The sequence below is a fragment of the Oryctolagus cuniculus genome, chromosome 16, assembly GCF_964237555.1.
Source record: "Oryctolagus cuniculus chromosome 16, mOryCun1.1, whole genome shotgun sequence".
Taxonomy (NCBI): Eukaryota; Metazoa; Chordata; class Mammalia; order Lagomorpha; family Leporidae; genus Oryctolagus; species Oryctolagus cuniculus.
Window position 1 is genome coordinate 17,034,231 of NC_091447.1, and position 18,739 is coordinate 17,052,969.

General features: G+C 41.8%; 1 protein-coding gene across 12 annotated transcripts in view; it reads left to right on the forward strand.

Moving 5' to 3' along the window:
• The window catches only part of LOC138845860 (uncharacterized), a 159,251-nt gene that overhangs the window by 105,688 nt on the left and 34,824 nt on the right, over window positions 1–18,739 (forward strand). For 8 of the 12 annotated variants that reach the window (XR_011383085.1, XR_011383083.1, XR_011383086.1 and 5 more), the window contains one exon: window positions 13,551–13,600. Coding sequence is in view for 3 of the 12 variants with exons in the window: in XM_070059673.1 (XP_069915774.1) it covers window positions 11,271–11,532 (262 nt within the window). In the remaining 9 variants the exon portion in view is untranslated. Of the gene's footprint in view, window positions 1–11,270; window positions 11,548–13,550; window positions 13,601–18,739 lie in introns of those variants that run through there. The other 4 variants (XR_011383079.1, XM_070059675.1, XM_070059673.1 and 1 more) reach the window with 2 other exon arrangements.

Below are 18,739 nucleotides of genomic sequence, written 5' to 3' on the forward strand. Positions count from 1 at the left end.
AGAGAGAGAGAGAGAGAGAGAGAGAGAGATTGAGAGATAAAGAAAGAAAGGTCTTCCTTCCATTAGCTCACTCCCCAGATGGCCGCCATGACCGGTGCTGCACCAATCCAAAGCCAGGAGCCAGGTGCCTCCTCCTGGTCTCCCATGTGGGTGCAGGGGCCCAAGCACCTGGGCCATCCCACACTGCCCTCCCGGGCCACAGCAGAGAGCTGGACTGGAAGAGGAGCAACTAGAACCCAGCACCCATATGGGATGCCAACATCGCAGGTGGAAGATTAACCAAGTGAGCCATGGCGCCGGCCCCTTATAAAGGATGAAATAATGTTGAAGATGAAACCTGAAGAAGCAGACTTTTCATACCAATTCGTGAGGAAAAACATTAATGTTGTTCATGTCCTAACTGAAGATGGCCAATCATTAACAGAAGAAAATAGCCAACAGCATAGGCATGTTCTTGATTTAGCTGACACAATTCTGATTGGAAAACTGAAGTGGAGGGTCCTGTGCTGTGGCGTTATCGGGCTAAGCCTCCACCTGCGGCACAAACATCCCATGTGGGTGCTGGTTCTAGTCCCAGCTGTTCCTCTTCCAAAACAGCTCTGTGCTATGGCCTGGAAAAGCAGCAGAAGATGGTCCAAGTGTTTGGGTCCCTGTACCCACAAGGGTGGCCTGGAAGAAACTCCTGGCTCCCGACTTTGCTGGCATTTGGGGAGTGAACCAGTGGATGGAAATCCTTTCTCTCTGTCTTTCCCTCTCTCTGTCTAACTCTACCTCTCAAATAAATAAATAAATAAATAAAATCTTAAAAAAAAAACCCCTAAAGTGGAACAAACTTTCTCCTTGATGGGTGGCAAAACTTGTGCAGACAAGAATAGTTTTCAGTGGAAACTTAAAGCAAATGGGATCAAGATCCTGAAGCATTTCCACAGAGAATTGTAGCAGGAGGCAAAACATGGCTTTACCAGTTTCATCCTGAGGACAAAGCACAATCAAAACAGTTGCTACCGAGAGGTGGCAATGGTCCAGTCAGAGTAAAAGCAGACCAGTTAAGAGCAAAGATCATGGCAACAGGTCTCTTGGATGCTAAAAGCATTTTGCTTGTTTATTTCCTGGAGGGCCAATGAATGATCACATCTGCTTATTAGGAGACTGTTTTCAAAAGTTAGCTTAAGAATCTTAAGCAGAAAAACATCTAGAAAAGCTTCACCAGAGGCTGGTGCTGTGGTGTAGTCGGTAAAGCCGTCGCCTGCATTGCTGGTCTCGCATATGTGTGCTGGTTCGAATCCCGGCTGCTCCACTTCTGACCCAGCTCTCTGCTATGACCTGGGAAAGCAGTAGAAGATGGCCCAAGTCCTTGAGCCCCTGCACCCACGTGGGAGACCTGGAAGAAGCTCCTGGCTTCAGATTGGCGCAGCTCCAGCTGATGTGGCCAGTTGGGGAATGAACCAGTGGGTAGAAGGCCTCTCTCTCTCTTTCTGTCTCTCTTTCTCTCTGTGTGTAACTCTGCCTTTCAAATAAATAAATAAATCATTAAAAAAGAATAGAAAAGCTTCACCAGAGAGTCTTACCCCACTATGACAATGCTCTTGCTCATTCTTCTCATCAAATAAGGGCAGTTTTGCAAGAGACTTGATGGGAGATCACTAGTGCTGATCTGGCTCCTCTGACTTCTTTTGCTTTCTAATTTAAAAAAATCTTTAAAGGGCACCCATTTTTCTTCAGATAATAATGTAAAAAGATTGCACTGACCTGGTTAAATTCCCAGGGTGCAGTTCTCAGGGATGGACTAAATGGTTGGGATCACTGCTTACAAAAGTGTCTTGGACTTGACGACATTTATATTGATAAATAAAGCTTAGAGTTTTAATTTTTAATCTTTAAAATTTTAACTGTTTTTTAAAGAAATATTTTTTAAATGTATTTGAAAGGGAGAAGGGGAGAGAAAGAACTGACACCTGCTGATTTGCTCCAAAAATGGTTGCAACAGTCAGGGCTGGTGAGGGCTGGTCCAGGCTAAAGCCAGGAGCCTGGAGCCAGGTCTCTCACATAGGTGGCAAGGGATCAAGCTCAGGCCCCTGCTTTTTTTTTTAAAATAGCAACCCAGTCTTTCAGGAATGAACCAGGGTCCTGTGAGCACGGCATCAATCCCTCCTGAGAGTGGCACCCCCATGATCTACCTGGCGTTAGCTCCACCTTTTAATTGTTCCACTGCCTTTCAGTAGTGACACACTAAGGACCAAGCTTCTAGCTCATGGAATTATCCCAACTATAGTACATCCAAAGGCAAAAAGTGAGCACACTTCCACTTTGGTGAATCTAAGGAACTATGAATTCCCACAGCAATGATAATGGAGAAGGAGAGTATTTATGAAAATGAGGAGTGAAGGTGTAGACATTGCAAGTCTCAAAGAGCCAACAAAAGTAAAGGGGCTACTCCTTGAGGTGCAAGACCCCAAACTATCATTGCATAGGATGCATGCATGCAAAAGGAGCAGAAGTGCTCTTGGACTTCATTGTTTGTAAGAAACAGAAGAAGTGAGTCAAATGGGGTTCACACAGGAAGGCTATACAAAGAGGAAGTGGATCATCTCTATGGCATCAGGGGAGAAGAGAAAGCCACTGCCACTCATCATCGTTACCCACAACCTGAGTAATGAGAAAAATCCCAGCCAGACTGGGGCATGACACATCCACCTGGAAGTAGTTGGTCTAGAAAAACTCATCTCTTCCAATAATTAATTAATCAAACAGTGAGAATCCACACAAATATGGGCTATAGGAAAATAGAAAAAGGGACAGGAAAAAATGTCAGGCAAAGTATTACTGGCAAGAAAAATGTTGCCTTGGAGACAGATAGAGATCTTCCAACCACATCCCCAAATGTCCTGACCAGCTGGCACTGGGCCAGGGTGAAGCCAGGAGCTGGAAACTCAATACAAGTCTTCCACATGGGCCCCTGGGACCCATCACTTAGTGCCATCACCTGCTGCCTCCCAGAATTAAAAATCAGGAAGCCAAAGTCAGCAGCCAGAGATGGAGATTGAACCCAGGCACTCTGATATGGGTTGTGAGTATCTTAACCACTAGGCTAGGCATCTGTTTGAAGTGAAACTTTTAAATTTCGAGAACTGGAGTAAAGGTAGATAAAAATAACTAGAGAATTTCTGTACAGTTTCTTCCTCTTATAGGTCGTCAGTCATGGGCTGGTGTTGTACCGTGGATGAAACTGCCCCCTGTGACACTGGCATCCCATATCAGCACTGGTTTGAGTCCTGGCCGCTCTGCCTCTAATCCAGCTCCCTGCTAATGCTCCTGAGAAAGTAACAGAAGATGACTCAAGTACTTGGGGCACCGCCACCCAAGTGGGAGACCCTCCTGGCTTTGGTCTGTTCCAGCCCAATTGTTGCTGCTACTTGTGGAGTGAACCAGCAGATAGATCTCTGTTTGTCTCTCCCACGTCTGTCACTCTGCCTTTCAAATAAATAAAATAAATATTTTTAAAAAAATGTGGTAAATATGTTATAATCAACAATTTTATGTCTTTTTTTTTTTAAAGAGAATCAACTTCAGTGAGGTACCAGGGAGTGATTTGTAGGAGAAATTCTGAGTAAGTTTTTTTTTTTAAGATTTATTATATTTATTTGAAAGTCAGAATTACACAAAGAGAGAGGTAGAGACAGAGAGAGAGGTCTTCCATCCGATGGTTCACTCCCCAGTTGGCTGCAATGGCCAGAGCTGCGCCAATCCAAAGCCAGGAGCCAGGAGCTTCTTCAAGGTGGGCCCAAGGACTTGAGCCATCTTCTTCTGCTATCTCAGGCCATAGCAGAGAGCTGGATTGGAAGAGGAGCAGCCAGGACTAGAACCGGCGTCCATATGGGATTCCAGCACTTCAGGCCAGGGCATTAACCCGCTGCGCCACAGCGCCGGACCCCTGAGCAAGTTGTTTTTCTTTGATTGGGTAATTTCTGAAAGTAGAGGTAGGGAAGCATATCATTAATTAGAAATAGCTTGGCCACCCTAACTGAAACCTGATCAGCTGTGGAAGCTGGCCCTCTGCTCTAGCTGGGTTGATCTCTTGGTCTGTCTGTCAATCAATCATGCAATCATCTGCCTACCTATCTATCTAGCTACCTATCAATACTGGCTGTAGTATCATATAATTCATTGATCTAGAGTATATAAGTCAATGATTTGTTTATTATTTATTTGAAAGGCAGAGTTACAGAGAGAGGAGGAGAGACAGAAACATACACACACACACACACACACACAGAGAGAGAGAGAGAGAGAGAGAGAGAGATCTTCTATTCACTGGTTCACTTCCCAGATGACCTCAACAGCTAATCTGGACCAAGCCTAAGCTAGGATCCTGAAGCTTCTTCTGGGTCGCCCACGTGGGTGCAGGGACAAAAGCACTTGAGCCATCTTCCCCTGCTTTCCCAGGTGCATTAGGTGGGAGCTGGATAGGAAGTGGAGCAGGTCTACTGTTTCTCAGGGCTGGACTTGACCAGGTTCTAACAGGTTGACATAAGAGCATTGGCATCTAGATGTCATCTGGCAGAGGCTTAACCTGCCCTGCCACAACACCAGCCCCCTAAGTCAATGATTTTTAGTATATTCAGAGTTGTGCCAACATCAATACAATCAATTTTAGGACATCTCCATTGTACCACAAAGAAAGTTTTATCCTCCACAGTGACCTCCATTTTCCATCAGTCATCTCTTCCCAAGCCCTAGGGAACCACTAATCTACCTTCTGTCTCTATAGATTTACTGTCCTAGACATTGTATTTAAATAAGATCTTGTAACATGTGGTCTTTTGTGACTGGCTCCTTTTACTTGGAAGACTATTTCTTTTTATTATTATTATTTATTTATTTGACAGATAGAGTTAGAGAGAGAGAGACAGAGAGAAAGGTCTTCCTTCCGTTGGTTCATCCCCCAAATGGCCGCCACGGCCGGAACCACACCCATCTGAAGCCAGGAGCCAGTGCCTCCCCCTGGTCTCCCATGAGAGTGCAGGGGCCCAAGCACTTGGGCCATCCTCCACTGCCCTCCTGGGCCACAGCAGAGAGCTGGGCTGGAAGAGGAACAACTGGAACTAGAACCTGGTGCCCATATGGGATACCGGCACCACAGGTGGAGGATTAGCCAAGTGAGCCACGGTGCCGGCCCCTGGAAGACTATTTCTAACATCCCTTCCAGTTGTGCCATATGTCAGTATGTCATTCCATTTTGATGGTTTAATAATATTCCTTCATGTAGTCATACATCTTATTTATTCATCACTTGATGCATGTTGGCTTGTTTATACTTTTGGCTCCTGTGAGTAATGATGCCATAAATATGATGCACAAATTTTTGTGTGAACATGAACATATGATTTGGTTTTTTTAGGGTATATGCCTAGGAATGAAATTGCTAGGTTGTATGGTAATTCTGTGTTTAACCTTTTGATGCACTGTCAGACTGTTTTTGTTTTTGTTTTTGTTTTTGTTTTTGTTTTTGTTTTTTTTTTTGACAGGCAGAGTGGATAGTGAGAGAGACAGAGAGAAAGGTCTTCCTTTGCCGTTGGTTCACTCTCTGATGGCTGCCACTGCTGGCGCGCTGCGGCCGGTGCACCGTGCTGATGCGAAGGCAGGAGCCAGGTGCTTCTCCTGGTCTCCCATGGGGTGCAGGGCCCACTGCCTTCCCGGGCCACAGCAGAGAGCTGGCCTGGAAGAGGGGCAACCGGGAAAGAATCCGGCGCCCCGACCAGGACTAGAACCCGGTGTGCCAGTGCAGCTAGGTGGAGGATTAGCCTATTGAGCCGCGGCGCCGGCCACAGACTGGTTTTCAAAGTGGCTGCACCTGAGCAGGCAAGAATGTGAGTTCTAATTTCTTCATAACTTTGCCAACATGTTAGTTTTCTGTCGTTTTGTTTATAGCCATCCTAGTAGGTGTGAAGTGTTTTCTTATTCTGGCTTTAATTTGTATTCTCCCTGATGGCCAATGATGGCATTTTTTCACGTGCTTACTGGGATTCATTTATATTCTTTAGAGAAATAGCTATTCAGATCTTTTGCCAATTTAAAAATTGGATTGTCTTTTTATTTTTGAGTTGTAAGTTTCTTCATATAACCTAGACACAGGTTTGTTATAAAATACACAATGGGCAAATATTTTACCTTACAGATTTATTTTTTATTTAATAGCTTTTGCCACTGTAGAAAGCCACCTGAAACTAAGTGAACAATAGGGAGCAGGTGTTGTGGTGCAGCAGGTTAAGCCACTACCTGGGATGCCTGCATCCCATATAAGAGTGCCTAAATTCAAGTTCTACTCTATTTCTGATCTAGCTTCCTGCTAATGTGCCTGGGAACAGCAGATGATGGCTCAAGTACTTGGATCTCTACCATCCATATGGGAGACTCAGAGTTCTTGGCTCCGGCTGTTGCTTGGTTTTTGGGGAATGAACAGGTGGATGGGAGATCTTTGTTTCTCTTTCTCCACCTTTCTGATATAAATAAAAATAAATAAATAAACATTCAGAGGCCAGCATTGTGGTACAATGGGCTAAACTGCTACTTGGACACCTCATCCCATATTAGACTGCTGTTTTGAGTCCCAGGTGCTCTGTACTTCTGATCCAGCTTCCAGGTCATGCAATTGGGAAGCAGTAGACAATGGCTCAAGTACTTGATCTCCTGCTACCCACATGGGAGATCTGGAAGGAATTCTCAGCTCCTGGCTTTGTCCTGGTTCAGCTCTGGCTGTTGCAGGCATTTGGGGGAGTGAACCAGCAGTTGGAAGATTTCTATCTACTTTAATGGCCACTGTCTGGGGGATTTTTATATGTGGCTTTAGGGTTAGGGACAATGATAAATGTACCTGCTGTGTGAAAAAGTCAATCACAAACTTCATTTTGTTTACCATTTTGGTAATGGGAAGGGGAGAAAATGTGTTCTCAGCATATGTAAGTTCCTAATGTTCTGTACCACTAGCCTTAGTGTTTTTGCCCATATTTAACATTTCGGAGTTGATTTAGAGTGACTCAGATGTAATAGCTACGCTTTGAAAGATGTTTGAATGAATTCCAGAGCAGAATGTCAGATCTGACTTTTCTAAAGTTTACCCTGAATTCTCCTCCCCTAAAAGACTTAAATGTTTCTTTTTTACTCTGGTTTTCACTATATTCTTCAACTATTTAAATGTATTTGTTTCAAATTATTTACAAACTAGGTCCTCCCCACAAAACAAACCTCTTTGCTGTTCATTTAAAGAATGTCACTTCAAAAATTTTATAGATCAGTCAAAATAGAGCTTCATTACACCTCCAACTATATGACCATGACGATTTCAATTCCTTATTTAAATTGCCAAAGAGATTTAGATTTCAAATATTGCATGATATGTATATTTGCTTTTGGGATAACTCGCCAAATACCAAAAGCATGGAATGTAAGAAAGCAGTCTTTGAGGTGGCTCACTGCAATGCTTTCCTCTCATAGGTTGCAGTAACACCTCAGTATGTGCATGCTAACATATGCAACTTTTAAAAATCCTCTTTTGTGGTTTTCACATTATAGAATTAATGTGTTACTTTATAATTCAAAAATTAGTTATTTTAAAATTTGATCTTTTATTACTATACAAGTAGTACTTTCTCACTGTAGAAAATAGAAATTACAAATAGGCAGAAACGAGCAAAATAGATTTCACTCATAGTTCTAGCACACATACTATCTCTTTGGGGTGGTTTCTTCCAGGAAAATTGAGATTACATAGTAATGTTGGCAGGATACCTACTTTTTCTGTTAGCAGAATATTTTGAATATCTTACTGTATTATAATCACATTGGATACATAGAGAAAATAAATTCATGTCCATGTCTGATGATTAAACTTGTGAGATAAGCAGGGAAAGTATTATTTTCTCTATTTTATGCATGAAGAGATAGAAGCAAAAAGGACTTAACTAGCTTATTTAAACTCTCAAATTAAAAAGTAAAGGAAATGGGACTAGTATTTGCATTTTGACTCACAAATTCATGTCCTTTTCACTCATGTGCTAATAAAAGGATGGTAATGTTATAGAATTTGAATCATCAAGGCAGGAAATGATAGCAAATCTTAATTAAGGGCATTCCTGAATCTGAATAAAAGAAAAATATGGGATTGAATTATGAACTACTGTTGAAAGGAATTGCATGGCATTTTGTGTCTCGTTAGTAGCTAATTAATTGCTCCCATGCAAATACCCTGATGATATAAACATCTTATGAATAAAGGGGAAAATAATTTATAAACAAAGCAAAGCATAGATGTAACTCTACTCATTAGATAATAAAAATAATTATCCAAAAGCCATACAACAGTTTAGAAAGGTGAATTGAATGTATGAAGATGATTTGTAATATAGAGGAAGGCAAAGTTCTCCATTTGAAATATTCAGATCTGCTGCATATCCGGACAAAACTTCCATCAATTTTCCTCTGTGTTAAACTCAATTTTGGTAGCCCATCATTGATATGTGAAGGCTGGTTGCTGCTGTATCTGTGCAGAAACTGAAAAGAAAGATCCAGTCTGAGTGTTCTAATGTGCTTCTCTCTGCTGCATGTACCAAGAATGAAGTTAACTAACCCTTGTTCTTTTTTTTTTTTTTTTAAGATTTATTTATTTATTATTTGAAAGGCAGGGTTACAAAGAGGCAGAGGCAGAGAGAGAGAGAGAGAAAGAGAGAGAGACTCTTCTATCTGCTGGTTCATTCCCCAGATGGCTGCAATGGCCGGAGCTGCACCCATCTGAAGGCAGGACCAAGGAGCTTCTTCCAGGTCTCCCACATGGGTGCAGGGGCCCAAGGCCTTGCGCCATCTCCTACTGCTTTCCCAGGCCATAGCAGAGAGCTGAATCAGAAGTGGAGCAGCCGGAACTCAAACCTGCGCCCATATGGGATACTGGCGCTTCAGGCAGTGACTTTACCCACTATAGCACAATGCTGGCCCTTAACCCTTGTTCTTGTGTCTTTGTTCCTCTTTGCACCCAGAACTCATTTAGATGAATGCTATTTTGTTTAAGACAGGTCAGTGGTGAGTCTGACAAAAGATACAACAGTGTGGTAAGACCATTGAAAAAAGCCAATGGGAGACTGTCTTTAGGAAGAAAGTATCATTTAAAACAGAGGTCAGCAAATTATGACTTGTTGGCCAAATATGGTCTTATCCTCTTATTGGAGCTCAACATGCTCATTCATCAGTGTATCATCTATGGTTGCTTTTGCACTACGATGGCAGAGTTGAGAAATTGCACAGAATGTGTGTGGCTGGTAAAACTGAAGATATTTACTATCTAACCCTTTACAGAGAATGTTTGCTCATTCATGATCTAGAGCAAGGGCATAGGATGTGGGAGGAGAAACTAACTCCATTCTGAGTCCAGATGTTGTCATTTAAAGGAGGCATGCTTGCAGGAAACTGAAGGTTGTAGTTTAGAACCTCAAAATCAAGCATTACCCAGCATAATAAAGAGATTGAAACCTTTAACCTGGAAAAGAGAAGCTTTGGAGATGAGAATTTATGAATTATCTGAATAGAAATTTTCCTTCTTAGTTATTTGAGAGGAGAGATACAGAGAGGAAGACAGATGGAGATCCCATCTGCCAGTTCATTCCCTGAACGTTCTACAGTGACTCCAGACTTGGGGCCAAAGCCAGGAGCTGGGAGCAAAATCCAGGTCTTCCACATGGGTGGCAGAAACCCAGTCACTTGAGCCAACACCACTGCCTCCCAGAGTCTGCACTAGCAGGAAGCTGGAGTCAGGAGTGGAACTGGGTGTGGGGAGCAAGCATCTTAACTCCTAAGCCAAATGCATGCTCCTTCCTAGTTGAATTTAAATGCTAAAAGAATGCTGAGTCAAAGGACTTTGTGGCTCAGATAGCACCACTAGTGGCAGCTACAGGAGGACAATTTAATGGACTTTCTAAAAATGAAGAATTTTAAAATGTAGCTGGCAGGCCAAGGAGGTGGGATTTGCTTGTCAGAGTTCAAAGCATTCTTGGCTGGGCTGGATGATCATACATCAGGGGACAGTAGGGACAGGGTTAAGCAATAAGTGTCTTCACTGTGTTGAGAATGCTTGTGCTCTACCATCACCTCTTATATGAGATTCTCATTCTCATCACAACCTTGTATTACTATGACCACAGTCTAGAAAGAGGAAAACATTTGATACAACTCACAATGCTAACTGTCATGTCCAATTTTAGATTAGATGTTGGATAAGAAGATAAGAGGTTTTTTTTTTAAAATCAGATATTTTAAAATAACATAGAAAAGGGCAAATAATGATATAACTAACATAGGTATTTCTTTTTTTAAAAAACGATTTTTTTTAAAGATTTATTTTATTATTTGAAAGTCAGAGTTACAGAGAGAGGTAGAGACACAGAGAGAGGTCTTCCATCTGGTTCCGCTGGTTCACTCTCCAACTGGCCACAACGACCAGAGCTGCACCCATCTGAAGCCAGGGGCCAAGAGCCAGGAGCTTCTTCCGGGTCTCCCACAGGGGTGTGGGGCCCAAGGACTTGAGCCATCTTTTACTGCTTTCCCAGGCCATAGCAGAGAGCTGGATTGGAAGAGGAGCAGCTGGGACTAGAACCAATGCCCACATGGGATTCTGGTTCTTCAGGCAGGGACTTTAACCCACTGCGCCACAGCGCTGGCCCCATAACATAGGTATTTCTATTACTTAGAGTTATAACAATATCTATGATACTTATTTTTCAGTTAGTTCTATTTTTTATAATTATATTAATATACTTTAAACATCCCTTTAAAACTATGTAATTAATATGAATCCCAAAATTTTGTATATTTAATATTTGTAGACAATATCTTCAAACCACCAGGATTTCTATTCTCCTGTGTATATTATAGCAACATTTTTAGGTTCTCCATGACACTAACTGATCACAAATTGATAATTATATCATCCAACATGTTTCTGTATGTTCCTGGTACTCCTTTGCATGGTTCTACTCTAAAAGACTCATTAAAATAATAAGATTTTGCATTTTTAAACAAAGCCCTGTCTTGCAAAGAAACTTAAAATTATTTAAAGTCCATAGAAAATTAGATGTGACTGGTTCAATATTTTTCCATCACCATTTTGTTTTATCTTCTCTCTTTCTTCCTTCCCTTATTTTATTTCCCATTTTTCATCTTGAAGTAGTTGTATATGCTGTACTTGACTGGCGGTCAAAATAGCTGACTACACTTGTTAATGTTTTCAGAACCCATTTCCTCCCATCCTCTCTGCAATCCTGCCAAACTTCTGTGTCCTCCAGACGTCAAGTGAGTCCAGTTGACAACTCTACCTTAATGATATGGGAAGTGAGAGCAGACTGCTTTTCCCAAGATGAACACAGCAATCCCAGCAGAGAATGCCAAGTTACGGGTCATTTTCTTAATGAAAATGTTGATCAAATTAGACTTGTTGCTTCATTGACTTTTGCTCTTCTTATGGATGAGGGAATTGTGCCTCCTGCTAGGTAATGGCCCTGATGTGTTCACAGGAGTCCCGTTAGATAAGGGGTTGTCACTTGTCTTCCCGACAAATGGCAGCCTCAGCTTTCCCTCTTCTCCTCTACTGAGATGCCCTCATTCCGGGGTGCCCCTGAATCTGCTGAGCACTGCAGTATGCTAGATAGCTCTGCAGTTTCCTTTGGGTCCCACCCTGGGCATCACTGCTAATGACAGGATGCCCATGAGATGCTGAAGTTTAATGTGGTCTGTGGCAGGGTTGGGAGACAATGACCCTTTTTTGTTTCCTTGCTACTGGATTGTCACCAAAGTGACTTGTGCCCAGTGCTTCTCAGTAAATTTGGTGAATCTGTATATTTTTGTTTGCTAGGATTGCAGTCACCAAGAACCATAAACTGGAGACTGAAATAACAGAGATGTGTTGTCTCACACTATTGCGGGCTGCAAGAATGAAATCAGGGTGTTGGTGAACTTGGTTCTTCAAGGGCTGTGAGGGAGAACTTGTTTCATCCTCTCATGTAGAACTTGTTGTTTTTCTTGGAAACCACTGGGGCTCCTTGAGTTGTAGAAGCATCACCCCAATGTCTGCCTTCATCTTCACATAGTGCAGCCCCAATGTCCCTCTTTGTGTAATCACATCAGTCATTTAAAGCCCCAGTGCCACTCCTGCATCTCTAACCCTCCCTTGAGCAGTGACAGGGGGACCACATGCCAGGGATCTAAGTAACCCTGCTGGGCCCCAGGAACATCCCAAACACCTGCTACCACTACAGCAAAAGAGCTTACAGGAAGACTACACTATGGGGTCCATCTGGAACTGAAGTCGAGGCAGAGCACCAAAATGACACCTGAAGATACATCTTCAGGAAATAGCCTTCAACTCACGAAAGAAACCCTTTAAATTAAAGTGAAAAAACTGATCTGCCAGATGCACAAACATAAACACAGGAACAAAACAAGACATGAAAAAGCAAGGCCCCAAAAGGAACACAGTGATACTTTAGTATCAGACTGCAAAGAAAGGGAAATCGGTGAAGTGCTTGATAAAGAGTTAAAAAGAATGATTAGAAGGATGATCAAAAAGGTATGAAGAGGCCAGTGCCGTGGCTTACTAGGCTAATCCTCCGCTTGCGGCACCGGCACACCGGGTTCTAGTCCCGGTTGGGGCACTGGATTCTGTCCCGGTTGCCCCTCTTCCAGGCCAGCTCTCTGCTGTGGCCAGGGAGTGCAGTGGAGGATGGCCCAAGTGCTTGGGCCCTGCACCCGCATGGGAGACCAGGAGGAAGCACCTGGCTCCTGGCTTCGGATTGGCCCAGTGCCGGCCATAGGGGCCATTTGAGGGGTGATCCAATGAAAGGAAGACCTTTCTCTCTGTCTCTTTCTCACTGTCTAACTCTGCCTGTCAAATAAAAAACAAAAACAAAAAACAAAACAAAACAAAACAAAGGTATGAGGAATCCAGACAGATAGTTAACAGAATTAGGGAATCAATGCATTATATGAATGTGAAATCCAGCAAAGAGAAAGATCTTGAAAAAGAACAAAACAGAAGGCTCAAAAATGAAGTCCACAAGTCAAATAAAAAATATTCTGAGCAACAGACTATGTCAGGCAGAAGAAAGAATATCAGAACTGAAAGATCTTTTGCAATGTTGTAATCAGACAAAAAAAGGAAAAGAAAGAATGAAGATATATTCTGAGACCTTTGGGACATCATTTACTGTAATTTGAGCCTAGTTTGGTTTTCCAACTCATGCAGATGTTTGAGCCTCAAAGTCTTATGTTTATGGTTAATGATGAATGTGAATGGTTGATGGATTTAAGGTGGGGGCTTGATCCAGTTATGATGTCTTGGAGGTGGGTCTCGTAGGGGAGCCTTAGGTAATACAAGGTCAGTCCTCAGAATGAGTTCTCAGTAGAGTGTTGGTTATTGGAGCTGAATGTGGTCCAGCTGTTCTCTCTTCTTCCTGGTTCAACATGTGATTGTTTTTCCAATATGCTCTGCCATTGCCATCCTCAACCCTCATCAGATGCCAGACCAATGGAGCCACCTGACCTTGGACTATGAACCTCCAAAACTGTAAGTGAAAGTAAATTTTCCTTCATAAGTTAGTTCTTCTTGGATATTTTAGTGGTTGTAACAAAAAGCTGACTAATACATCTCTAAATGAGCAGATATTTGAATTCTGGGAGGGAGAAGGGAGGGGTAGAGGCATAGCAAACCTATTCAATGAAATTATAGCTGACAATTTCCCAGTCTGTAGAGAACTATAGACATCCAAGTACAGAAGGCTGATGGAGTTGCAAGTAGATATAAGCAAAAAAGACCCTCACCAAAAGTATGATGTAAAGAGAAAATTCTAAAATTTACAAGAGAAAGATGCCAGGTCACTTTTAAGGGAACCCCTTTAGATTAACAAAAGATTTTCAACATAAACTTTATATGCCAGGAGGAAACGCAGTGATATATCCAACTTTGAATATAAAAGAAATTTGAAAAAAGTTTCCAACCCAAGAATATTTTACCCATTGGAATGAAAGAGAAATAAAGACTTTCCAAAACAGGCAAAAACGGAAAGAATTCATCACCACTGGGTTGCAAAAGATTTTGAGTGTGTTAAATATGGACACAAAAGAAGATAACTGTTATCATGAACATGTGTGAAAGTCTACCCACTAGAAAAACAATAAGAATATTCAAAATAAGCAGAAGACATTTTGATGAAAAAAATGACAGAACCAAGCCATTACTTACCCTTAATAACTTTGAATATAAGTGAACTAAATTCTGCAATTAAGTGTTACAGATTGGGGCTGGCATCGGTGGCACAGCAAGTTAAGCTGCTGGTTCCAGTGCTGGCATCCTATGTCAGATTGCTTGTTCAAGTCTCTGCTGCTCTGCTTCTGATCCAGTTCCTTGGTAATGTGCCTGGGAAAGCTACATATGCTAGCCCAAGTACTTGGGCCCCTGCCACCCATGTGGGAGACCTGGATGGGGTTCTAGGCTGCTGGCTTGTCCCAGTCCAGCCTAGGCTACTGTGACCATCTAGGGAGTGAAACAGTGAATGGACAGTCTCTCTTTGTATCACTCCCTCTATTTCTGTTACTTCTTCTTTCAAATAAATAAATAAATCTTTTAAGAAATGATACAGACTGGCTGAATGGATATAAAGAAAAAAGACTCTATAATATGCTGCCTACAAGAAACTTACCAGTGAAGACATACATAGACTAAAAGTGAAAGGATATTCCATGTATATGCAAACCAAAATTGATCAAGAATAGCTGTACTTCTATCAGACAAAATAGACTTTAAGAAAAATACTGTAAAAGAGACAAAGAAAGTCACTATGTAGTGATTAAGAAATCAATCCAGCAAGATGACTATAAATGTACATGTGTCCAGTGCTTTTGTACCCAATTTTATAAAAAACTTATTAGATCTAAATGGAGAGATAAACACAATACAGGCCGGCGCTGCAGCTCACTAGGCTAATCCTCTGCCTTGCGGCTCCAGCACACCGGGTTCTAGTCCTGGTCGGGGTGCCGGATTCTGTCCCGGTTGCCCCTCTTCCAGGCCAGCTCTCTGCTGTGGCCAGGGAGTGCAGTGGAGGATGGCCCAAGACCTTGGGCCCTGTACCCCATGGGAGACCAGGAGAAGCACCTGATACCTGGCTTTGGATCAGCGCGGTGCGCCAGCCGCAGCGTGGCGGCCATTGGAGGGTAAACCAATGGCAAAAGGAAGACCTTTCTCTCTGTCTCTCTCTCACTGTCCACTCTGCCTGTCAAAACACACACACACACTCAATACAAAAATAATGGGACACATCAGAACCCCATGTTCATCAATAGATCATTTTGACAAAAAAAATCAACGCAGATTCATCAGTTTAAGTACATTATAGACCAAACAGACCTTACAGGCATTTATGGAACATTCCATGTAACAGCTGCACAATACACATCCTTTTTCATCAACACATGGAACATCTTTGGGATAGAGAATATATTAAGTCATTAGAAAGTCTCAACAAATTAAAAAATATCAACATCATATTATATATGTCTTCTGAGCACAACGGAATAAAACTAGGAATCAACAACAAAAGAACTTTAGAAATTATACCAATACATGGAGACTGAATAACATGATCCTGAGTGGGGTCACTGAAAAAAGAAAAAGGGAAATTATAATAATTTCTGGAAACTAACAAATATGGAAACACAATACACCAACACTCCTGGGACACATCAAAAACAGTACCACGAGGGAAGTTTATGGCAATAAATACCTACATCAAAAAAAAAAAAAAAAGCTGTCAAATAAGCAAACTAACAGTGCATCTTAGGGACCTAGAAAAACAAGGACAAGCCAAACCAAGAGATGGTAGAGGAAAGAAATAAATATTCAGAGCAGAAGTAAATAAAGCAGAAAGTTGTAAAAAATACAAAAGATCAATGAAGTAAAGAGGTGATTTTTTTGAAAAGATAAGCAAAATCGATAAACTTTTAGTTAAACTAAGAAGAAAGAGAAAATTCAAGTAAATAGAAGCAGAAATGAAAAATGAGATATTACCACTGATATTACAAAAATATAAAAAAATTTTTTTTTTTGACAGGCAGAGTGGACAGTGAGAGAGAGACAGAGAGAAAGGTCTTCCTTTGCCGTTGGTTCACCCTCCAATGGCTGCCACGGCCGGCGCGCTGTGGCCGGCACACCGCGCTGATCCGATGGCAGGAGCCAGGAGCCAGGTGCTTTTCCTGGTCTCCCATGGGGTGCAGGGCCCAAGCACCTGGGCCATGCTCCACTGCACTCCCTGGCCACAGCAGAGGGCTGGCCTGGAAGAGGGGCAACTGGGACAGAATCCGGTGCCCCGACCGGGACTAGAACCCGGTGTGCCGGCGCCACTAGGTGGAGGATTAGCCTATTGAGCCGCGGCGCCGGCCAGATATTACAAAAATATAAATAATTATTAGGGGCTGGTGCCATGGCGCAGTTGGTTAATCCTCTGCCTGCGGCGCCGGCATCCCGTATGGGTGCCGGTTCTAGTCCTGGCTGCTCCTTTTCCAATCCAGCTCTCTGCTATGGTCTGGGAAAGCAGAAGATGGCCCAAGTGCTTGGGCCCCTGCACCCTCGTGGGAGACTGGGAAGAATCACCTGGCTCCTGGCTTCGGATCGGCGCAGCGCCGGCCATGGTGGCCATTTGGGGAGTGAACCAGCGGAAGGAAGACCTTTCTATCTCTACCTCTCACTGTCTCTAACTCTATCTCTCAAATAAATAAATAAATAAAAATCTTAAAAAAAGAATTATTAGAGGTTAATATGAACAACTATGTGCCAAAAAAAAATTGGAAAGCCTAGAAGAAATGGATAAATTTTTGGACATATACAACTTATCAAAATTGAATCATGAATACAGAAAAACCTGAACAGAGCAATAATCTGCATTGAAATTGAATCTATAGTGAAAGATTTTCCAACAAAGAAAATCCTAGGACCACATGGCTTCTGTGCTGAATTTTGTCTTCATTTAAAGAAGGACTAACAACAATTTTACTTAAACCATTCCAAAAAATTGAAAGGGAATGATCCTTCCAAATTCATTCTACAAGGCTAGCATTACCTCAACTCCAAAATCAGACAGGAACACCACAAAAAAAGAAAACTTGGATCCAATATCCCTGCTGAACATAGATGTAAACATTCTGAACATAATACTAGCAAATTGAATCCAACAACCTATCAAAAAGATCATTCACTCTGACCCACTTGGATTTACCCAAAGTATTCAGGAATATTTCCACATTTACAAGTCAATAGTGTAATATATCACAAAATGAAAGATAAAATCATATGATCATTTAATAAATAAAAAAGCATTTGCTAAAATTCCACATTCATGATAAAAAACCATGTGAAATTAGGTATAGAAGTTTGTACCTCAACATTAAAGGCTACTATGACAAACTCACAATCAACATCATATAGAATAGGGAAGAGCTAAAAGCATTTCTTAAAAGATCTGGAACCAGACAAGGATGCCCACTCTCACTGCTCTTATTTGATATAGTACTAGAAGTTTTACTCAGAGTCATTAGTCAAGAGAAAGTAATAAAAGGCATACACAAGCAGGAGAGGAGGAAGTTAAGTTACCCATGTTCACAAACGACTGAAACTGAAAGACTCCACCAAGAGACAGTTAGGACTAATAAAACAAATTTAGTAAAGTCACAGGATGCAAAATCAACACGCTTAGGGACCTAGAAAAACAAGGGCAAGCCAAACCAAAAGATAGTAGAAGGAAAGAAATAAATATTCAGAACAGAAGTAAATAAAGCAGAAAGTTATAAAAAATACAAAAGATCAGGGGCCGGCACTGTGGCAAAGTGGGTTAACACCCTGGCCTGGAGCGCTGGCATCCCATATGGGCGCTGGTTCGAGACCTAGCTGCTCTACTTCCAATCCAGCTCTCTGCTATGGCCTGGGAAAGCAGTAGAAGATGGCCCAACTCCTTGGGCCCCTGCACCCATGTGGGAGACCCGGAAGAAGCTCTTGGCTCCTGGCTTCAGATTGGCGCAGCTGTGGCTGTTGCGGCCAGTTGGGGAGTGAACCATGGATGGAAGACCTCTCTCTCTCTCTCTCTCTCTCTGCCTCTCTCTCTGCCTCTCTTCTCTCTGTGTAACTCTGACTTTCAAATAAATAAATAAATCTTTTAAAAAATGTGAAAGATCAATGAAGAGGTGATTTTTTTTTGAAAAGAGAAGCAAAATCAATAAACTTTTAGTTAAACTAAGAAGAAAGAGAAGATTCAAGTAAATAGAAGCAGAAGTGAAAAATGAGATATTGCCATTGATATTACAAAAATATAAAGAATTATTAGGGGCCGGCGCCGTGGCACAGTTGATTAATCCTCTGCAGTTGGTTAATCCTTTCTGAGAAAGAAATTACCAGAGCAATCTCATTTACAATGGCTTAAAAAATATTTTGGAGTAAATTTAACCGAGGATTTGAAAGACCTCGGCAACGAAAATGAATGATGAAAAAAATTGAGGAAGGCATGCAAAAGATGGAAAGACCACATATGTTCATGGGTTGAAAGAATTAATATGTTAAAATGTCCATATTACCCAAAGCAATTTATAGATTCAATGCAATCCTTATCAAAATTCCAGTGACTAGACAAAACAATCCTAAAATTCATATTGAAGATCCTGAATT